We start from the raw sequence: 21,715 nt of genomic DNA, 5'->3' as shown, positions 1-21,715 counted from the left end.
AATGTACCAGCCCAGTGCCAGATCCCAGATGCCATGGTGAAGACCACTCAGTCCAGGCTTGGAAATGTGAGGGGGGACACACCAGCCATATTCCCAAAATAAGCATGGCTGCTGATTCTGTTAATTGAGAAAAATAAGCTAAAGTGGGGAGTCATTAGAAAAAAATGAAACCTACTTTAAACATGTTATTTTAACTTAACATGCAAATGTGTATTAACACACCATTTTTTTCTGTACAGCACAATGTTCCAGTCATGCATATACAAATATTCATTTTCATATTCTTTTTCATTAAAGGTTATTATAAGATATTGAATATAGTTCACTGTGCTATGCAGAAGAAAGTTTTTTTAAAAAAAAATCTGTTTTATATATTGCGGCTAACATTAATCTCAAACTCTCAAATTTATCCCTTCCCACCCCCTTTCCCCGGTAACCATAAGATTATTCACTATGTCTGCTAGTCTGTTTCTGTTTAACACACCATTTTTAAATGCAGAGCTCTGTGATCATTTTCACTCAAACCCCATTCATAGTTTATGATGTCTAACTTTCCGTTGTGGCAATTGCTAAATAGCCTGAGTGCAAAATTAGACTTTAAAAATCTTGCTGTATATTCCTCATTCTTTTACGTATGTTTAGTCCACATCTAGTTGAAGACAGTTTTCTAAAAAAATCTTCTCTTAATGAGTCTTCTCAAAGCATTCCACTTAATTTTCACAGCAACAGCACTCTTCTTTTCATCTTCATTTTGGTCCATTTTTTATAACAAGTGAACTTTGGAACTACGCTACGAAGGACACCGGAGGAACCACCCCGGCTCCCAGGGACCCTGGGGGGCGGGGCGCAGCGGGAGGCGGGGCTTCCGGCGAGGTCGGCGTCGGCGCGCTGCCCGCCGCCGCCGTAAGGGGCCGCGCTCCCTCGGCAGCGAGGTTTGGGGGGTTAGTTCAGACAGCTTGGTGGCCCCACCACTGGGGCCGGCACAGTGCTGGAGGAGGTCACGGGGAGGACGTGGCCGCCTTTGGACCTGCAAGCTGGACGGGGCAATGGAGGGCTCCCCACCCCCTCGCCTGGCCCTGGAAGGCACGTTGCGCCCACGGTTCCGGCAGCGGGAGCCCTTTTCAAGGACGCAGCCTTGAAAGGAGAGCCCGGAGAGCAGTGTGTGTTGTTGAGCCCATCTGCATGAACACGTGCCTGAAGCCAGGTAAGGCCTGTGTCTAAATTTTAAAGTCCTGGTGGGCACCGGTGGAAATCTAATCTTGCGTCGACCAAGACAAGCCTCGGATATGTTACCGCGCTTATTAAAACGCCACCTACCAGCCTGGAGCGGGCTGCCGCTTTCTTAGGCCTGCTTCCCCCCGGGGCTAATTTCAGATTTCACCCGAGGAACTGTGAGGTTTCGAACCAACACAGAGGGTGCCTCCAGAGCTCGCAGGGAACGTAACCAGCCCTGGAGGTTGAGGACACTCCCAGTGGAAGTTGCCTCTTCTGTGCTAGGTGGAGTTCCTAGATTATGCCCTGCGTGGTTGAAGGTTAGTGTGGGACCGGCTTGGTGATGGCAGATGACTCGGGAGAGGCCGGCAGGGCTAGAACATTTCTTTATACACTCATTGAATACCTGTTGTGTACCTGTGTGCCGAAAACTGTCCTAGGTTGTGTGGGATGCCGTAGTCCCTGCTACCTGTTCTAGTAGGGAAGACGGATGCTAAATAAGTGACCGTATAACATTTCATATGCCAATGCCTAGGAGTGCTCTGAAGAAACGTTAAGCAAGATGCGAAGGATGGAAAATGGGGGGTGTGAGTGTGTGTGTGTATGTATGTATGTATATGTATGTGTATGTGTACGCGTGCGTGCACGTGCACTGGCTTGTAAAGGGTAGCCAAAGAAACTGTTTCTGAAACCCTGACTTGGATAAAGTGAAGGAGCAAGCCACAGAGATATTGGAGTGAAGAGCGCTCTAGCAGGGGACAGCAAGTCCAAAGGCCCAGGGGCAGGGGTGCCTGGCCTATTCGATGGATAACAAAAAAAGCCAGTGTGTCTGGAGAGGGAAAAGGGAGCCACATGGGGAATGTGGGATTTTCCTGGAGGCAATGGCGGGCCAGTGGAGATTACAAAAAGATTATGCTGTAAACAGTGTGAAGAAAGGACTGAGAGAGAAGATGGAAGTCGAGGGGGCTGGGGAGATCTTCGGGCATGGGGACAGACGATGTCTAGGTGGTGTCATTGAGGACGGAGAGACGGGATGGGGGATGGGGAAGGAGAACCACCTGGGGAACTAGAGAGGCTGCTCATTAGAACTCACACAGGGAGCTTTTCCTCAGGAAAATGAGGAGCGAGAGAGGTGGGCAGGGGCAGAGCCATTTAAACGCCCTTGTAAAAAGTCAGGAAGCCCGTCTCAGTCTGCCTCCGAGACTCAGGGACTGGTTGACCTGGTGGAAATGATGGCTGATGTGAGCCCAGCTGCTGTTCCTGATTATCAAGTAGAAATTAATAGAAAGCCTTTCTGAAACGGTCACGATAAAAGAGGACATTAGATGCTCATTTTTATCCCTGTCAGAATGCTAAAATCATGGATTTTCTCGTTTGTGCTGTACCTCTGACTCTGCCTTTATTAGAGGGGGCTTTAGGCTGCCTTTCTGAGCCTCGGTTTCCTTCAAGTGGGATCACGCTGCCTGCAGAGACCATCAGGTTACTCTGAGCTGGGGCTGCCTGGAGCTGGCAGCCTCGGAGAAGGGCAGGCGATAGACCTGTGTTCCCTCACGTGGGGAGCTTTGAATTCCGATGGCCTGAGACACGAGCTGTGTCATATTCTCCCATTTCTTTTCGCCCAGCTAGATGGCTCTGAATAGGAGAGGCGACCTAATTTGAGGGGCTCCGTGCAAAATGAAAATGCAGAGATCCTTGTTCTAAATTTATTAAGAATTTCAAGACAGTGCCAGCGGATGATTAAACAAGCACAGGGCACATGCCCGTGAAGCCAGCCTTGGCTTAGAAATCAGAGGGTTCAGAGATGGGGGGCTGTGTGCCTGCGATATCAGACAGTGGTCTGGATACCGGAAGTGAGTTTATATCCCAAAGGAGGCTGGGAGATTCCTTTGGGACTGGCTATAGCTTGCATATGGAAGGGTTGCCTCTTATCAGTTGGAAATTGTGGCTTTTCTGTGTTAAAAGCTCCAATGTTCCAGGCTTCAGTTTTCCAGAGGAGCAGGGAGTGGGTGTTGGGTGGTAGAGGTGGTGAGGCACTGGGAGGAATCCAGCCGTGTCACATTTCATTCTCCAGTTGGAAGTCCTACCCTGAGTATGTGACAGTAGAGTGTCTTAAAAGGCCTTAATCTCCTAAAAGGAGCAAAAAAAAAAAAAATCATGCCTGCCTGCATCTATTCAAAAACCACTTATTTAGTGTCTACTGTGTGCTTTGCTATGGTGCTAAAGCATGACAGACACTGGCTTCTGTAGCCTGGAGGGAACAGAAATAGAAACAACAGATGAGTATAACATAACCCGTGTAATAGACTGTTGTGTTTTTGGCTGCAGAGCATCTTTGTTTTGGGGGGTACCCTGTTGTGAGAGTCTTGGTGGGAGGCGGGACTCTCCCGCTATAGAAACTGAAGGTGATGATTCCTTCTTTTTCCAGCCTCCCAGCTCCAATCGGGCACGAGACTCAGGTTTAGAAGACCTTTTTCTTCTTTCATTGTTCTTTGAACAGGTCACCGGGATGAGCTCTGGGTCTGACCTGAGAGGTCTTTGGGGTGAGTGTGGTTTATGCCCACACAGTGGCTGGGGATCTCAGGGAAGTCACTTACTCTCTCAGCCTAAGTTTGTTTATCCTGCTTCACCTGGTCATGAAGGTTAATTGGAATCAGATCGTGTATGTGAAAGTACCTGGCCTCTAGCAGTTACTCTGCAGGAGTTAGGTCAGGGGCTGCCTTGTTACTGGGGAGCAAGAGCATTTCCTGGAGAGGGAATCTGGGGCTGTGTCCTGGCTCAGCAACAAGAAACACCACGATTGATTAGCTCTGTCTGCCATGAGTATTCTTGCCGTTTCTGTGGACCTAGTGATCTGAAAGATGTTCCATATGGTGGTTTTGAGTTTCTGAATTCAGCAGCCTTGACTGAAGCTTTCCATGATTAGGCCCCAAAAAAAGGGCATCGTCCATGTTTGGCAAATCTTAACAGCTGGACCTCAAGTGATAAAGGGGCTATTTCTTAAACTTTCTGTTTATAATGACTTCTTGGAGCACCCTCGCACCCTGCCGGCCCCTGTCTAGCTTAGCTCTCTTCCTGTGTGGTCCTGTGATATCTGCGTCCCACCCCAGTATTAACCATTTTATATACAAATTCTCTGCTTTCTTGTCTATCCTTACCCACTTGCCATTACCACCAAAGGATAAGCCCGTCGAGGTCCCAGACTGGGTCTCACTTGCTTAGTATTTTATCTCCAGCAGCTAAGACCTTCACAGCCCAGCTCAAGTGAGGGAACAAGCATTTCTGCCTCCTTTATGGACACAGCAGAAGGTGGGAGGCAGGGAGAGACACCCCAGCAGAGCAAGGTCACGGGATGGAAAATGGGAGAGGGGTTCTTACGTTCACGTTTCTTGATGATCCAGAGGATTATTTCCTTGTATTTTTCAAAATTTTTCTTCAACCTGAAAGGAATGTGAATCATCTTTAAAAGCTGAGACGAAATTCCTGTTTACATATCATGCTACACGGCTCACACAGTACTGGTCCATAGGTGGGAAGCTGGATTGATGGCTCCGCTTTTGGACCTAGCTTTCTTCCAGTCTGTTCTCAGGAATAACAGGACAGCGCACGATGCTGTGCTTCCCTCCCGGCCTCTCACTGGCCTTCAGCCTGGGCACCTGGGCTAGCCTCCAGACTTTTCAAAATGAATCCAGTAGGGGGTCCTCTTGGGAGCCAGGAAGGGCTAGGAGGTCCAAATGCAAGGCTGGCTCTATGAGTTAAGCTCGTGTGGCTTGATTTTTCTACTGCTTGTGCATATTTCAGTGAAGGCTGCCTTTGGAAATAGCTTAGAGAAACAACACTGTCTATGAATCGGACAGAGCCACCTGAAACCCCTTTGCATTTGGTAGGAAAATTTCAAACTCACTCAAAAATGGCTTACCATGAAAGCCACACTAAGGCACAACTGTTCAAAATGATCAAGCCCTCCGTTCCTCTCATGTCAGTATACAAAGCAAGTCATCCTGGCATTTCAACGGCTTGGACTGTTTTTCTTCCAAATAAGGGTGGTCTCCAGGGGCACCTGCCTCTCCCAGTTCTCAGATCAGAGCCCTTTTGAAGGGGAATCTGCCGGAAGGAGTGAGCTTCCCAGGCTTAATTGGATCTGAGAAGAAGGCCTTTGACATGACAGATTTTAAGTTCTCAGTTCAGATTCCTTGAAGAGGGTGTAATAATTTAACCCTAAGCAACTTCAGGAAGCAAATACCCTTTGCAGGGAAGGGCTGGTGTTTTGCCTGGCAGAGAACAGAGGTTTCCTATTTGTACTCTAAAAGCAATAGTGGAACTTGAGAATAAGCTCCACACAGTCCATTTTTTTTTTACCAAGTACTGCTTGTTTTATTTGCAAGCATTTTAAATAGAATTGCAGCAATCACCTACCTAAGCCCACCATCACCTGTGAACGAGTAAGGCTGAGGAGTGGGCGGGGTAAAGCCTACCTCATGGGGTTAGAGCAGGATGCCTCGTGCATGCAAGAGTTAAATTCTAGTAGGGGAATCCAGCCAGAGGCACCCCTGGCCCTCTCAGGAAGGTTTCTTCTTTGGCTCTTGGCCCACCTCTGCAAGTTAGTGGAATCCTCACTAGCTACCTCCTCAGTGGTAGAGACTGGGTATACACTACTGCATAGCTCAGCACACAGTAGGTGCTCAGGAAATATCCATTGAGTTCAATTAGGTTAGAAGGAATCTTGCTTATAGGCTTAAATGGGAAACAAGGGGAGAAAATCTTACATACAGTGCAGGATGACTTACCCAGATATTATTTGGCATTTGTTTTTGCTGCTGTATAAGGATCTGAAAGCTTCGATGTTCTTTGGGTTTTACATTGTGTATTTTGCCTTCCCCTTTCCTAGAGAAGCCTTGAGGGTCTCTCACCCCATTACTGTTGAGCCCAAAGCAGAAGCTGCTGGCAGTCAATCTCTAATCCTGAATTTTGGGAAAATCCACTCACTGAGGAGGTTATGCAGGACACCCCATCCCCCTCAGCCTGATCCTTGGTGCCGCTGAGGGAGGGTCTGCATAGACCCGCTGCACGCCTGAGTGTGCACCTTGTTCGCCAAGGTTTCTGACAGCTGGAGAAGTGAAAAACCAGACTTCCGTGTACCACAGGCTGGATGTACAAATATGGTTCTGGAACATTTTGTGACCTGGGGTCATGCCAGCTGGAAAGATGTGGTGCTAGCAACAGTCTGGGATAACCTTATCATTTTGCACTCCACATAGGGGCTCTAGCCTGAATCCCAGGTCGTGACACTCAGGGTTCTCCCCACCCAGGGAGCATGGGAAAGCACTGGCTAGCCTAGGAGACAGCTAAGAAATTTCCTGGGCAGATGCTAAGGATCTTGATCCCCCATTGTCCCAGGGGTCTGAGCCTTGCTTCCCAGACTTCCGTTCAAGTTCATTCCTGCCCTGGACTTCCAACCTCTGTCACCGCCCACCTTTGATCTGTCCTGCACTTTCCATGCTTATGGGTTTCTTTGCTCTTGAGTTTCAGTACCCAGAACATTCTGTCCCCCTGACCCCAAGTCTTACCCTTGTTCTTGTGCCTGGCCTGTGCCTGCCCTTTGATTCAGGGGACCTGCTCAACTTTGGTCTTGCTGTCTTCTCTGGTGACCCAATCTACACTTTCCCTGCCTCTGGCCTTCCTGAACTCACTGACCAATTGCTTGATCTCTCCAGTCACTTACAGAATTCCAAGTTTCCTTCTGGTTTCACTCTCCAGATGACCAGTGAGGGGAATGTAAATATCCTCTTCCATTTCGTCACGAACAGCCATTTCTTTGACCGTGGTCCTAAACACCATCTGATAGGAGCTGGTAAAAACCTACAGAAGGGCCACAGATGATATATCCAGAAAATGGAAATTAATGGTTTACGAATGATCACTTTTCTGATTCCCTAAGGTGCCAGATGAGATTTCAACATGTTATTCAAAAAAGACAATCAGTGGAAACAGTACAGTGGCTGGGAGGATTTGTTTTAAATACTATTTCCAATATGACTATACTCTCTCCTCATTCCCCAGTTCCCTCAGGATTTTTTTAAATAGCAGCATACCAAGAAATCTTTTGAGAGCATAAAATTATCCTCTTTTTCCAAGTGTGGAGATGTCTGTAGAACAGAAAAATGCTTCCGTGCCTTAAGAGTATAACAGGTGTTTGGAGTTTCAGGAATGGCCAAGCTCTCAGTGGTTACTTACTCAACGTGAAGGATAAGGTTCTTCAGGAAAGCAGGGAGCACCTAGCACATTCTTTTTATTATTATTATTATTAATTACTCTATTATTTATTTATTTATTAAACTTTTTTTGATTGAGTTATATTCATTTTACAATGTTGTGTCAAATTCCAGCCTAGCACATTCTTGTAGGGGACGGATCTGTACTTAAAGATTCTTCCAAAGTAATGACGTTGATAGCTACTTTTTTATTTTGTAAATTTGATCATTCTACCCCAAGTCCGTGATGTTAACCAGAACTGACCCACGGGGGCTTGGTCACAAGAGTTTCTTTTTTGGATGTCTTTTGCTAGTTCGGCTTGCTGTCCAGGAAAACCATGGGTCTCTCACGTTGCTCTGCCCACCTGCAGGTCGAGGTTGTTTAGCATCTGAGAATGTAAGGTAGGCACTGACTTATAAGCCTCCTATAGACAGTGCATGTGACCTGGGACAGATACAAGAAGGTAGCTTGTGGTTGGCTGGTTTTTCTAGGCTGAGGAAAAGCTGAAGTGTCTCAGGCCCAGCTTGCCTGATTCCCAGCCTCTGCATGCTCCTCTCCTCATTGCTGCTGTTTGTTAATTAAACACCGAGGCCATTAGTTGGAGGAGGCTCTAAGTTGGACGTGGTGCCTGTTGGTAGAAGGTGGTTAACCACTTCCAGTTTGGCGATGCCCAATTCGAATCCACAGAGGCTCAAATAAACTCTTTAGATTTTAATAGGCCTTAGTTTATTTTTTCTTACTGGAGTGAATCAGTGCTCCAGGGCAGGTGGAGGTTGAGGCTTATGGTGCCAACATTCCTGCCTCTAAATTCCTTTTTGTTGACAATCCCTCCCTTGGGATGCAGCGACGGCTTACTTGCCCAGGCCAGTGGTCGCTCACCAGCCCCTTTGGATTCCATGTTTTGTTCACCAGAAAATAGGGTGCCCACTGTGGTCCACCAGACAGCAGACCCGCTTGGTTGAAGTTCTCGTCCCAACTAGGTGGCGTCACCCCACTCAATTTCTCCAGCACCATTGAGGGAGGCTTGTCCCATCTGCTTCCCCAACCTATGGAGGGGAATAATCCTCCTGGTCACGTAGATGTATTGGGCCCCTGAGTGATGAGTCCTCCCATGCCTTGGGATTCCTCCTGGGTAAATCTCTGGTTCTTACAACCAAAAGGATTTGCACAGCAGGGTGTGTGATGCATGAGTGTGTCACAGAAATAAAACAAGCATGTGTAGTGAACTAAAACCAGTCAAGGGGCTGAATTGTCGGAATAACCAAAGTGTAGATTGAAAGCCCCCATTCAGATACGAGGACCTCAGCGTCCTCTCCCTGGTGTGTACCTGAGTGGCTTCTGGTGGCCCCCTGAAAAGGCCTCAGAAGCCCATATAGACAAGTCTTTCAGCTGCAGGTACCTGGTGGCATTTATGTCACGCTTTCTGTCCTGCTCTGGCCCCACTTACCCACATCTGCCACCTGTGGCATTGCTTGGAGGAGCACTGCTTCCTGTCATGAGATTTGTAGAGCTTGGAGCTACGTGGCTGCCCATCATGAGCACGCCAGGGTCTGGGCCATGGAAGCTGCCTCATAATCCCTTAAGTTGGATAGGCAGCAGGGGGAAAGTATCCCCCAACTCTGTGAGCCATGCTCTGTCACCTGGGCAGAGCCCCTGAGATGCTGAGGCCAGGTGTTTGTGACTGGAGCGCTCCTGCGCAGGCCCCCCGGCACCTGGAGCCCTCCTGGTGTCTGGGTTCATCCCTGACCTTGCGCAGCCCCGTCGGACCGCAGCCCCGCCAGATACAGCAGAGCCTCAGCGGACAGGCCTGCTGAAGGGTTCTGAGTAATTTAAGTTTCTAATGAAACAATTCCTTTTGATTTCAACTCTTGCTGAGAAATCTTTCTAAAATGCCTGAGTTTACTTTCCTGTCTTAGTAAAAACAGTGCGGTGAATCCAGGTTCAAGTCATCTTTTTTCCTTCCTTTGACATGGTATTTCAGTATTCGAAAAGCAATTCTCATTAATATAGTGTGTATAGAAGCAAGTCTGGAAAATAAGGAATTTATGGCTAAATAGGAACTGAGACCAGAAAATTTACCAATTAAAATTACAAAAAGACCCCTAAATGCCTAGGCCTTTTCCCTTTTCCTTTGCAAGTTTAGAAAGAACATATCTGCTTAACTTTGTTCTTTAAAAAAAAGTCTGCTTAATTTTGAGTTCCAGGAATGCAAGATTTCACTCTTGTGATGTACTTGGTACCTACAATCCTGAGGAAGTTTCTTAGTCATAGTTAAAAGAATGTAAAACCGAATCAACATGTGTTGTAAATCTTAATATAAAATAGATACGCAACAAGGATCTGCTGTACAGCACAGGGAACTATATTCAGTATCTTGTAATAACCTACAATGGAAAAGAATCTGAAAAATAACACATATATATATAACTGAATCACTGTGCTGTACACCAGAAACTAACACAACATTGTAAATCAACTATAAGTCAATAAAAAATAAAGCAAAACAAAGTGTGTTGTAAGTCTTAGAGATAAGTTGACACAGAAAATTAGAGCCACTCAGGCTGTACCAGCAGGCAAAAAATGTATACAGTAAAGACTTCCTTGGGGTGTGTGTTTGTGCTTGTCGGGGTTTCTGGCTGCTGTCTTTTCTAGCACCCAGTCAAGGATATATGAAGCAAAAACTCAGGAAACTCACTGCTGTTATCATTTCTTGAGTCCCGAGGTCCCTAGCCGGTCTGCTTTCTTCTCTCCAGCATTCAGAAGCTTCTTGTGTTTGTTTGTATATAACGTCTAGGGTTTTAAGCTGTACTTAGTGGGAAGAGTAGATCTAGTCCATCTTTCTGGAATCTAACTTCATTTTTACATAGGGTTTCTACAAAGATCAATTTGCCCTGATATCTAGATATCCATGACATCTAGGTAAGTTACATGTTTTGTTTTTGGCTTTGCTGCCTTCAGAAGCAATCTTGAGGGTGTGTTGTTCATATTACTGAAAGCAGGGCCTTGCAGTGCCACATTTGGCTTTCTTCTGACCGTCTTTGATTTAATGTGTGTCATTTAAAGTTATATCTGTTTTAAGAAAAGCTCACTTCGGTTGTGTTAACAACAGAATGAAACTACAAATCCTGGGGCTCAAGAGGCAGTTCCCAGCTGCCCCCAGGCCACCCTGCTTTGCCGTTCAGAGCAAGGTGGGCTCCAATTTTTATCCAACTTACATTGTCTTCGGAGTCGACTTCGCCTTCCAACGTGCCAATGGGATCAATTAATACTTGATCCCAAAAGTTCCTTTTAGAGGCAGACTCCATGGCTTTCAATTTTGGAAGGCACAGCAAAAGGAAGGACATTTGGAAAAGGAACCAAAATAAAAAACAAACAAAAACAAAGAGGGAAGTAGATTTATGGCATTGCACTTACTCTTTTAAATAAAAATGCATATGTCATCAATAAGACTTTAAATAGATTCATCAAGTTAACTTAAAATTCAACTTGGAAATATTAATAAAATAAGAATAAAAAGGTCAGCTTCAGCGGCAGACTTGAGAAAGTGAGTGTTTCTTGTGAAGGTTCATCTGACAAAGTGACACTGGAGTGAGTCCTGAATGAAGCAGAGGAGCCAGCAGGCAGATGGCTGGGGAAGAGCATTCCTGGCAGGGGGTAAAGGAGGTGCAAAGGCCCTGAGGTGAGAGTGAATGGGAGCATGGCTGACATACTTGACAAATTGCAAGAGGAACAGTATGCCTGGAGAGGAGCGAGATCACATGATGCCAGGTGGCAGGAGGGGAGGTGAGGAGGGACAGGGGCGGCTCACGGAGGACCATGTAGGCTGTGGGTAGGATTTTAGATCTTACTCTGAGAGAGATATACATCTCTTCTGAGTGTGATTTTCTCTCGGAAATCCTGAGAAATATCCCTCCTTCCCGTCAGTTTTGTCAAAAATTGCGCATTTCCAGAAATGTGCATGGTTTGTAATTGCTCATTGAAGTGTACGAGATGAATCTCCAAGTCAGTGAGATTTTTAAAAAGTCTCTCAGAGACCATAGATGCCTTTGTTCTCAAGGTCAGCTACAGCCTAGTAACTGTCTGGGCCAGCAGAGCGGCTGGGAACCTCCAGTGTCAACAGGGTACAAGTTGAACGGAGGAATTGACAATTACGACCTGAACCTGGATCCCCTGCTCCAGGGAAGGTGTGGATCCTGAGGCTGAGCTGGGGGGGTAGGGCTCGCACATGCTAAATGGGCCCCTGGGAAAATCATGGTGGCCTTTGTCTCAGCTTCAGGATGACACTAGCCCCCTTATTCTGGGCCATCCAGAGAGCCCTGAAAATCCACCGGGTTGGCGCTGGGCTGATTTATTCAGTCTGATTTTGTGTCCCTGTCGGGCTCTTGAGGGTGGAGAAGGGGCATTGTTTGTGATCGCCCAATACATTGTTTTTGCCCTTCTTCCCAACTTTGGTTCAGTAATATACACGCTGCCTGCCTTGGGCTCCTGGTGGGATGGAGAGCACCACTCAGCTGCACCTGCTGTACCGACCCCAGCCCCGGGCCTTTCTACCTGCAGGCCGCCTGCCCTGCTGTGGTTTGTTGCTGACCCAAACTGGCCCTGTTGCTGTGGACCCTGCGCTACAGGAGTCCCCAAGGCAGGTCCACACGCCGGGCACACGCCACCCCACCGGTGTGCTCACGACTGGCAAAGGGGCCCTTTTAGCTTGATTCCAACACACTGTGTGTCCCCAGACTCTCCACCAGGGACACAGCCTAGAGAAGTTTTGAAAAGCCATCTGCGAAAGCCCAACAGGAATCCTTGGGAATTCAGGCACACCCTCAGGAAGCTCCTTTTGGTTGTCACTGAAGGGGAATGAAGGACCTGATAGAACAGGGGTCTAGAGAGACCGGGTGGCAGAGCCTCTGTGTAAGATGCTCGGAGTACGAGCCTGCCTCCGTGGACAAGAAGAACCTGGCTCTGGCCCTGATAGCTTAGCAAAGCCTCATCGTTTGTGATTGCCATGTTTTAATAGGCTTTATTGAATAATATACAGTGAGTTTGAGGGGAAAAAAAGAAGTAGGTATTTCTCAGGAGAAGGAGACTCGGCAGTCCTGAATAGAGAACAGCTGTTTTCAGAAGTCTTCACTTCAACGTGATAATTAACCTTATTAACATCAATGGGCACTGTCTGCATGTCAAGACAAGGGCAGTAAATAGGCAGTAACAGCCACAACTGGGACAGAATGAGGAGCAAAAGCATTATTCCTAATTATCTTTTCCTTTGGGGGTTTCTGTCAACCTCTGCCTTTGCTCTAGTGAGATCGTTATCCTCCCCTGAACTTGCTCTGTGGGAGGCGGGGGAGGTGTCAGGCCAGGTTCCTGAGTGCTGGCCCTGTTATCCAGGACCTGGGCCTTGCTCCCATCCCCTCATCTGTGTGACGGTGACATAAGACTCATCTTCAGATGGCTCAGAGGACCGGTGCTGATGTAGGTGAGTCCGGGCGCCCAGCACCCCCTGAAGTGGAGGGTCTCTCTCCTGGACTGATTAAGGAAAAATCTTAATTCTTCCCCATCTAACCAGTGCCTCTCCTCTAATATTTTTCTTGGCGGAAGCAGTTCCTGAGTTCGGGCTAGATGTCTGAGCCCTGTGTGTTTGCCCCTCAGGGCAGGACCCGGTTATAAAGGAGGGAAGGGGGAGAAGCAGTAGGCGCTAGCCTGGCGCCAGCTCTGAGAAGAGAGCACACCGATGAAACTCAGCCGTCTGTCACCTCCTCCACCCTTCATGGGGTGGATTCCTCGTTATCTGCCACAGGTGGGCCCGGGGTGGGCTGCTCTGGCAGTTGCTATGGGCACCAGCCTATAATTTGTCCCAGGGCCAAAGTGTGGTCCAGAAGCTGCTGCCCAGAGCTTGTGAGAAATGCGGAATCTCAGACCAACTGAATCAGAATCTGCACTTTCACAAGATTCCTGGGTGATGCTCTGTACATTGAAGTCTGAGCAGCACCACCCCAAACCATTCCACCTCCGGAAATCGAATAAGCTGAGGAAAATTCTATAGTCCAGAGTTTGAAAGAGTTTGTTTGCTAAGCCACCTGTGTGTGGGTAACCCTGATCCTCCCTGCTCCTGCTCCCCATGCTGAGACAGCGGATCATCGTTCCTGCATTGTTTCTAATAGGATGGGTCTGGCTAATCGCCGAACTTTTGTGGAGTGATTTGTGCAGGTTGAGATTCTGCCACCAAAAGGACTCTCCCCTGTCCTTCCCCCTAACAGAGTTCAACTAACTTTTCCTAAATACAAATTTAAGCAGGCTTTCAGGGGGCTCCAATTTATTCCCTACTAAGGTGCCATCGACCGAGTTTGGAGGGGCCCATGCATCCCAGTCAAGCCCTGCTGCCCAGACTTCAGAGAACCCAGCAACCGACTGACAGGATCCTCTTTAAAAGTGGGCATCCCTGTACAGAGCTTGAGTAGAAAGATGGACTTCTGGTTTGTTCCCAGGTCATTTTGTCCCGCTCCAGAGATCCTCTGTTTCTTATCCTGTCTCTTGTCTTCAGTTAAGGACAGGGAAGCACATCCAGATTCAGGGACTGTGTGCCCGGCATGTCTCTAGGTCCTCTCTAGGACTTGGCACCAGCTGGACCAGCAAGGCACCCGCCCACCCAGGGCACCAGGACACTCTGCAGGAAGGAGATACCTTTGAATAGACTATGTGGGACTCTCACCATTTCCTGCCTTTTGCTGTTCTTCAGTGGGAATACATACAGAAAACGAATTGGAAGAATGATTAATAGAATGTTGTGTGGTGAGTGAGTCCAGACCTGGATCCCTGAGGGAATCCTTTCATAATCACCTCCTAAATGTCTGGGGAGACCTGGGTGGAGATCGCGTATTTTAGAGGAAGAGGCTCCTCTGCTTTTCAGCAGTTGGACGCCTGTAGCCTGTGCTCAGCACATGCCCTATTCCTCTGTTTTGTTCACATTTCAGCTTGCTCGGTGGAGTTTAAGTTCTGAGAGGGTGTGATGGGTTTGTCCATTGTTATATCCTGCCCAGTATACAGTAGGTATACCATAAATATTAGTAGGTGTACAGTAAACATCATGGAATAAACTGAGTGTGGATAATCCATTATCTTCCTTCCTAATTCCAGTGGTAAATATTATTTCCTCTCCTTTGAAAATTCAATTTTGATTCAAAATTAAAAGCATTTTACTCTTTGGCCCAGTTTCCTACCTGAACCTTGAGCCTTGACAGTAAGGGTTATAGAAATAATGCCTTGGCCTCTGGCCTTAACTGAGTCCACGCTCATCTAAAATAGTCAAAAGGGGGCTCTCTTTGGCCCTGGGTGGGCTAGTTCTGTGCTGCTTATCTTCTCTTAGGGGGATTTGTAGCTTCTGCCAGTCATTTAAAAGCATCATCAATTATGAAATTAAAGTGATACCTGGCGAGTCAGGCTTCAAGGTGGTTAGCATCATTGTTGAGCCTCCTTTCTGTGTTTTTGATTTTAAAGGTGCTGTTAAAAGACAGAAGAGGGTGGCTATTAACAGTTTTAACCTTACACTTTACAGTGTGTTCTTATTGGACATTTAGGGTCTGAGGTTCTTTCTTGGCACCCAAGGCTGATCATAGAAGGGGAACGTGTGGGCTGGCGGGCACTGCTGACATATGTTGGCTGCTCCCTCTGCCCGCCTCCTCCTCCTTAACTTTGCTAATTTACTCTGGGACTGCAATCAACAATGCTGGGGGAAATGTGGCCCCTCTGTGGCCTTCTTCTCTGGTCAGTGGGGTCCCCAGGATAGCAGGATGGCTGGGGATGAGAGGTGACCTTGGAGATATTCCTCCTTCTGTAGAAGGAGTAGCTATAGGAAGCATAGAGTCAAGGGCTTCAAGGCTGTGTAGACACATGATGGGGTGTGTCTGTCCCTGTAGGAGGTGGTGTTCTGTCGTCAGGGGTTCCCAGAGGGGTGCATACTGGGAGCTGGCTGGGCATAGATCCACTGAGTTACACCACAGGAGGCTACAGTGGGTTTTTTTTTTTTAATTGAGAACTAGTTTGTACTTTGGGGAGCTTTCCAACCTTCTCCATGTGGCCAGCTGGCCTGAAGTAAACTACTCCACAGCTAGCACTTGCCCTCCCTCTGTTTATCCTCACCCACATTTCTACACGCTGTGTCTCCACGTGTACACATTTCTACACCAGCTCCCTTCCGATCAAGGCTGTCTCTTGGGAGTAAGATATACCCCCACGACTGTATCTGATCTTGAGTCTGAGGAGGATTTGACAGCAGTTTCACAAGTAAATAACAGACATTTATAGGTGCTTACTGTGCGCCAGGCACCAAGTCTTGAGGATCTCTACAAGCATGGTTGTAACGTGCTGTGTTAGAATTCCTGGATACTTTGTCTATGACCCTGCTCTGTGCCTGGATGGGTCAACACCTGAGGCCATAAATAGTCTTTCTGGTCCCCCTGCAGAATGCTGTCTGCCATGAGCCCCTGGCATTCCCAGGGCCTTTAACATTCCTTCAGTGTGAGACCTGCCACTCTCTGTAGTAATAGGTTTCAGGGATTTATCTGGGTGTTTTTCCTCCATATTCAGTTCAAAGTGCTGTTTGTAGAATCCATGTAAAATGCTGTCTGGCGCACTGGGATTGAACAGTCCCATAATAAAAAAGTGCATTAGAAATAGGAACCTGCTACCCATGAAATCTGTTCTACCCTAGAGCTACTCTGATGTTCCAACATTCCTGTGCCTAATGATCCCCAGGGGATCTTGTTAAGGATGCAGTCAGGGACCCTGATAAAGACAGCCTGGGAATCTGCATCTTTACAGGCACTGGGTGATGAGGACGCAGGGTCCTGGACCCCGAGGAGCCACACCGCCAACACCTGCTCTCACCTGTGCTCACGCCTGGGGGCCCTCAGCCCCACACAGCCAGCACTTGAATTGCTTTTACCTTGATTGATTTTGTTTCTCCAACAAGTGGATACGTGGCTTCTGCCTTGGGCTGAAAGCAGATGCTTTTTTGCACCCGCCATTCTTGGGAACCTTGAGTGTTCTGTCCCAACTGCGTTCCTTTGTGGCTGGGGCCCATCCCATCACGCCCAGATCGTTTTCCCAGGGTCACTGTCCTCTGCCTATTCTTCTTGTGTTTTGAGCCCTTCTGCCTTCCTGAGCCCCACATTTCCTGGATTCCCCCTGCACCTTCCCTCCCATCACTTCCTCTTACAACTCTTCACTCTTTCAGAGAAGTCTCTTTACGAGTCTCTTTGCTCCATTCCATTGGCCAGAAACGATCATGTATGTTCTTCCAGCAGATTTTGCCCAGTTATTGCCAACACTCTCCAAAAGATTGATTGTAAACCAGAGGCAGAAGGGAAAAGCAAAACCTTCATGAATTTTAGGAAATTGCTTACTTTTCCTTGTGTTTCAATCTCTGCTGTAACCACCATCCCCTCATGTCACTGCAGGAGCCTGGGGTGTCTCATTGGCCCTGGCTTAGAGGCTCCAACACTGTCTAGACCTATGGTCCAGGCCACCAACATCACAGGATTTGATCAGTAGGTGTTACTATGGGTGACTAGACTTCTGCTAAACACTGAACATATGTTGGCTTTTAAGGAACTCAGTGCTGGAAGGAGACTTAGCGACAAAACATGCCCCTACAGACCAAATATAGAGAGCCCTATAAATTAGACATAGACTTGCCTGGCTTTATAAATTAAACTCAGAGACCAAAAGGATCATGAATGAACACGGCAAATGAAACAATGATTTCTGGGGGCCTCTCACCGGAGGGGGGCCCCCAGGGGTATGAACAGGCTCCGGGGCCTCCTCCCAACTCCCTTCTCTCCCACATCCTTTCAAGCTTAACCTTAGCACTTCACAGACGATTACCCGGTAAATGACTTTCAGAATCCTGTTTATGAATGTTTAAATAAATGCTCAGATTTTTTCCAGCTGTCATGCTCACTGACTCTGAAATGCTTCCAGTTTTCCGGACTCTTTTGGAGAACACATGCTGACAAAAACCCCACATGAACCAATTTAGCCTGTAAAATACTCCTCACCCCATGCCAGGCAGCCTGCACCCTAGAACTCCTGGCAGGTGCAGGGCTGCCTCTGCCGCTGCGTGCTCCCTCACAGAGTTTCTGGCTTCTGATTTCATTAAGCCACATTTGAGCTACAAAATTTAGCAGGCTGGGATGGGGACAGGGGCGTGAAGTGCCGGGGGGAAATCTGATTTACCGCTGCCATGACTACAGATGTGAAACGAATGTGTGAATCTGTGATGGATCAATCTCACTAAGGTTGGATTTAAATTATTAATCATGGCGAGAAAGGCTGTTCAGTGTTCCATTCCCGGGATCCTAGAGCGGGGGGCCTTTGGGCTTAATTGGGTAGAGGATTAAGAGCCTCAGTGCAATCTTGCCTAACTGTCTCCTGAGTCACTTCTAGTTGTGGCCACAAAATTCCCCGCTATGGATTGTCTGGGCTCATTCTGAACCAGGGCTGGCTTTGACTTGCGACAGAGTCTGGGGTGGGCCTGAGTCCCCTTCCCCGCCGTCCACCTAATTATTTGGATATGGCCTCTCCCTAGGGGACCAGTCTGTAATCTGGGAAGAAATGGCCTGTGTCCCTGAGAGAAAAGAGGCCTGTGTTCACGTAGAACAAGAACAGAAAGACTAAGGAAAGGACAGGGGGAGGTTGAGGAAGGTATTTGTTTTAGCACTTTGCCGATGCTCTTTCTCTGAGAGGGCTCTGGGATGGAGGAAGGGGGTCAGAGAGGAGCTTAAATTCTTACCCAGAAACGACTTTAAATGGCCTGGGAAGTAGTATACATCATCAGGTGACGGACAAGACTCCAGCCCCTGCATTCCACTTACACGGAGTGCCTGCGAGCCCGTGTCTCCCCAGCCCCCGGGAGCCCAGCCGCGCGGCAGATGTAGGGTGCTCTGCCTCTTACCGAGCTTGCTCTCATAGATCCATTCCGTCTGGGTGCTCTGGTCCTGCCAGTCTAGAAACTCCCAATTGTACTTCATGGAGGATGTAGACGGTATCGAATCACCATGAGGAGGCCTGCTGCTGGTGGGTTCAGAGATGGGAGCGGGGACCGCAAAGAAGGTGGGCACCCTAGGCATGCCAGCAGCAGAGGGGAGCGCAGGGGTCAGTCCACCTCCAGACAGGGGCCAGGTTAGGACCCCAGGGCTATGGCCACGAGGAGGTGGGGGTGGCAGCAGCTGCTCCCCAGCTCCCGAGGACTTCCACCCATCCCAAGTGGTGCTGTCACCAGGTTAGAGGGGACCAGCTGGTGGACCATGGAAAGTAGGTCTGTGTGCCATTCTGATTGCCAACCACTTCTTCACTTGGAGTGAAAGGATCTGGGGCCCTTCGGAGGCCAGTGGGCCAGGCCTCTATAATGGTCAGCCTAACCTTCCAGACCACTCTCTGTCCTTGCAGGCTCACGACCCTGCTCATTCCAGGTGCACTTCCTGCCTCACAGCTGCCTCAGGCTGAGCAGAAGAAATAAGCAGCAGTTAAAAATTGAGCTCTGGGTTCTGTCCCCTCTTGCCTGCTCACTGCAAACACCACCATCTTCGAGAAAGGTTCCTGGGGGCCTGATGACAGGGCGTTGGGGGTCAGGTGCAGGGCCAGCTATCTGGGAGCTCAGGATCCAAAGGGAAGAACCAACACACCAACCTACCGAGTCCTTCCTCAGGGATCTCTGACTTCTAACTGGGGCGGGAAACTGTAATTTAGAGAAACGAGAGGGGTGGGGGCTTTGACCCTGAAGTCATCTCACATAAACTGGCCTAATTCTCAAACAAGTGTAAGAGAAAATTCCCAGCAGATTAGCTGGCAGTGACGATGATTGGTAGAAAGAGCATGGACTTTGGTGGCAGGTGATCAGAGCTGAAATTGTAGCTGTCGCACTCCAGTTCCCATGAAAGGACTTGGAAAGTCAAAGCTGCTGGCCAACACAGGGATTATACTTAAGGTCCTGGTGGGCTGGTCTAGTCACTTCTGTCTTCACGGATGTCCACTTGTTTAGCACCCTCCCTGCCACGCCTGCCACGGACTGGGATGTTGCTGTGACTTCAGCACCCGGGAAGTGGGACCAGGCTTCTGGCTCATCTGGGCCAAACAGCAGTCCCCTGCCCTGTCGGCAGTGGCGGGAGTGATGCAGCGGGGAGCCCCTGGCCCTTGGTCCTGGGCCTGCTTCTGCAGCTGCTTTAGAGTAGGGAAGGGGCCTGGCGTGTGCTTGGGACCTTCATGGCCCGTGTGCACAAGTGGGGAGAGGGGGCCTTCCTGTTTCCAAGGGACCACAAAACCCTTGCCCAGAATCTGCTCCCCCCACCCCACCAGCAAACACATACGAGTGTAACACTTCTTGCCCAAAGGGGTTTGTGGAGGGTTCGGGCTCTCAGCAACCTTGTGTGAGGACAATCCAGGGCTTCTCTGAACATCCCGAGGCCCAGACCTGGACTCTCGGGAGTCAAGCCAAACTGCCTAGGGACAGAGCAGGTAAGGCCCCAGGGGCTCTCTGATCGCCACGCTTCCTGCAGAGCCTGGGGAACAGGAAACTCCCTCAGCTGATATATGAATAAAAGATTGGCCAGCTGCGTGTGTTTGGAATAAAGGTGACTAGGAGTCATGATTTTCATTCTCCGTGTGCTAAGTTTTACACATGGTGGCTCGTGGGGTGCAGAACGGAGGATAACAGTGACCCACAGCCTTTATGGGGCATGTCTTGTGTACTGGCTGCTGCTCCACGCGCACCCCCTTGAGTTGGTACTCATTTAATTCTCACCACAGCCTGGGAGGCGGAAACTTACTGTCCCCACTTGACAGATGAGGAAACCGAGGCAGAAGGTTCAATGGCTGCCCCGTGGCACACAGTTGGTCAGGTGGAGCAGCTGAGATTCAGACCCAGGCAGCCTGGCCCCCGGGTCCCTGCTCTCCATCATGACTTTCCTGGGAGTCACTTCACCGTTGGGCCCCTTCAGTGCCACGTGGCTTACTTCTCTGTGAGTGTCGGTGCGGAGGTGAGGGGGACCTCAGGAAAACTAGTTCCTCTTACGGATTGCCTTAGTGGGGGTGATCCTGGCAGGTGCCTGTCGCCGAGCCCATGGGTCGCTACAGAGCTGGGCGCATAGAGGCTTCTGTCTGCAGCTGTGTCATTGACCGTCTAGCATGTGCTAAGCCGTGTGGCAGGAGTTTTGTGAACACTCCCTGAATGATCGTTTAGAGCTCAGAAGTCTGCCTGATGGACGGAAGATGGCAGCTTCATTGTGGGCATTCATTCATCTCTTCACCACAGGTGCTGCCCAGGGGGGCACTTTGCCATCTTTCCCCAGGTCAGCCTTCTCTCCAGAGTCAGCTGGCCCCTGCCTTTTCCTCTCTGGGTGCCCAGGGCTCTGATCCTGGGACTCGTCCCTCACCCTATGAGTGGCTGAGTGGCAGAGGGAGCAGTATTGGGAGGTCCTTGGGTGTGACTTCCAGGAGACCCCTTACCCGAACCCCTCCTTTCTCAGGGGACCTGCTCCCCACAGCCCCTACCCCACCCTCACTCCCACTCTCCATCTTTGATGTTGCAAAGCCTCCTGAAACATCATCCCTAAGCATGGATTTTCACCTGATTTATCAAAAAAAAATCAAAAACTATTACCTTGCTTTAAGATCAGGCGGGGTTTGCGATGAATGAGCCTTGAATTCTTTTGGAAGAAAGAACAGAAAGACAATGTTGGTGTAAAAAGGGAAAGAATCATTCTTTCTATTAGAAAATCTGTTGTTAAATATGTGATGCTGGGATTGGGGTGGCCCTGATTTACAGAATTTTTCTATTTTTGCTTTTCTTTAGTGTTGTCTCTCTTAATGGTATCCTTTAGAAATTATGAGGCTGAAATTTTATAAAATCAGAAAAAACTTGAGAAGATAATTTTCATGAAATCACGGATTTTGGACACTCAAATTTGCTGTGTTACTATGTTGTGTTATCACAGAGGCCTGCCTGTCACAGGACGAAAGGTATCTATCTGTATAGGAGAGGTGGCTGAGGGTCAGAGAATATAAATATTTTTTAAATTATTTTTAATTTTGAAGACTACTTGTGTCATTCAGTCACCTGACTGTTGACCTTGAATGATATGACATCAAGAATTTCATGTATAATTGGAATAAAATATACTGTCACTTCTAGTACTAGAGAATGGCATAGTAAAAGCAGTAAAGAAATGAGAATCAGAAAATTTGAATTTGAAACTTAAATGTT

At 48.4% G+C, this 21,715-nt stretch overlaps 2 protein-coding genes across 4 annotated transcripts in view; one reads left to right on the top strand and one right to left on the bottom strand.

Annotated features, from left to right (window-relative positions):
• Window positions 1–21,715, bottom strand: part of ERICH6B (glutamate rich 6B) — a 46,250-nt gene that overhangs the window by 12,857 nt on the left and 11,678 nt on the right. The window contains exons 3-8 of one of the 3 annotated variants that reach the window (XM_072976280.1): window positions 21,113–21,158; window positions 18,410–18,576; window positions 14,884–14,955; window positions 10,677–10,768; window positions 6,932–7,068; window positions 4,588–4,649 (exon numbers count right to left, since the gene is read on the bottom strand). In XM_072976280.1, the coding sequence (XP_072832381.1) occupies window positions 4,588–4,649; window positions 6,932–7,068; window positions 10,677–10,768; window positions 14,884–14,955; window positions 18,410–18,576; window positions 21,113–21,158 (576 nt within the window). The remainder of the gene's footprint in view (window positions 1–4,587; window positions 4,650–6,931; window positions 7,069–10,676; window positions 10,769–14,883; window positions 14,956–18,409; window positions 18,577–21,112; window positions 21,159–21,715) is intronic. The other 2 variants (XM_072976281.1, XM_072976282.1) reach the window with 2 other exon arrangements.
• CBY2 (chibby family member 2) overlaps window positions 926–21,715 on the top strand; it is an 87,344-nt gene continuing 66,554 nt past the window's right edge. Inside the window, exon 1 of the mRNA XM_072976286.1 lies at window positions 926–1,204. The gene's annotated coding sequence lies outside the window, so the exon portion shown is untranslated. The remainder of the gene's footprint in view (window positions 1,205–21,715) is intronic.

Source organism: Vicugna pacos, chromosome 14, assembly GCF_048564905.1.
Source record: "Vicugna pacos chromosome 14, VicPac4, whole genome shotgun sequence".
NCBI classification, from domain to species: domain Eukaryota; kingdom Metazoa; phylum Chordata; class Mammalia; order Artiodactyla; family Camelidae; genus Vicugna; species Vicugna pacos.
This window is presented reverse-complemented; position numbering and strand designations above follow the sequence as displayed.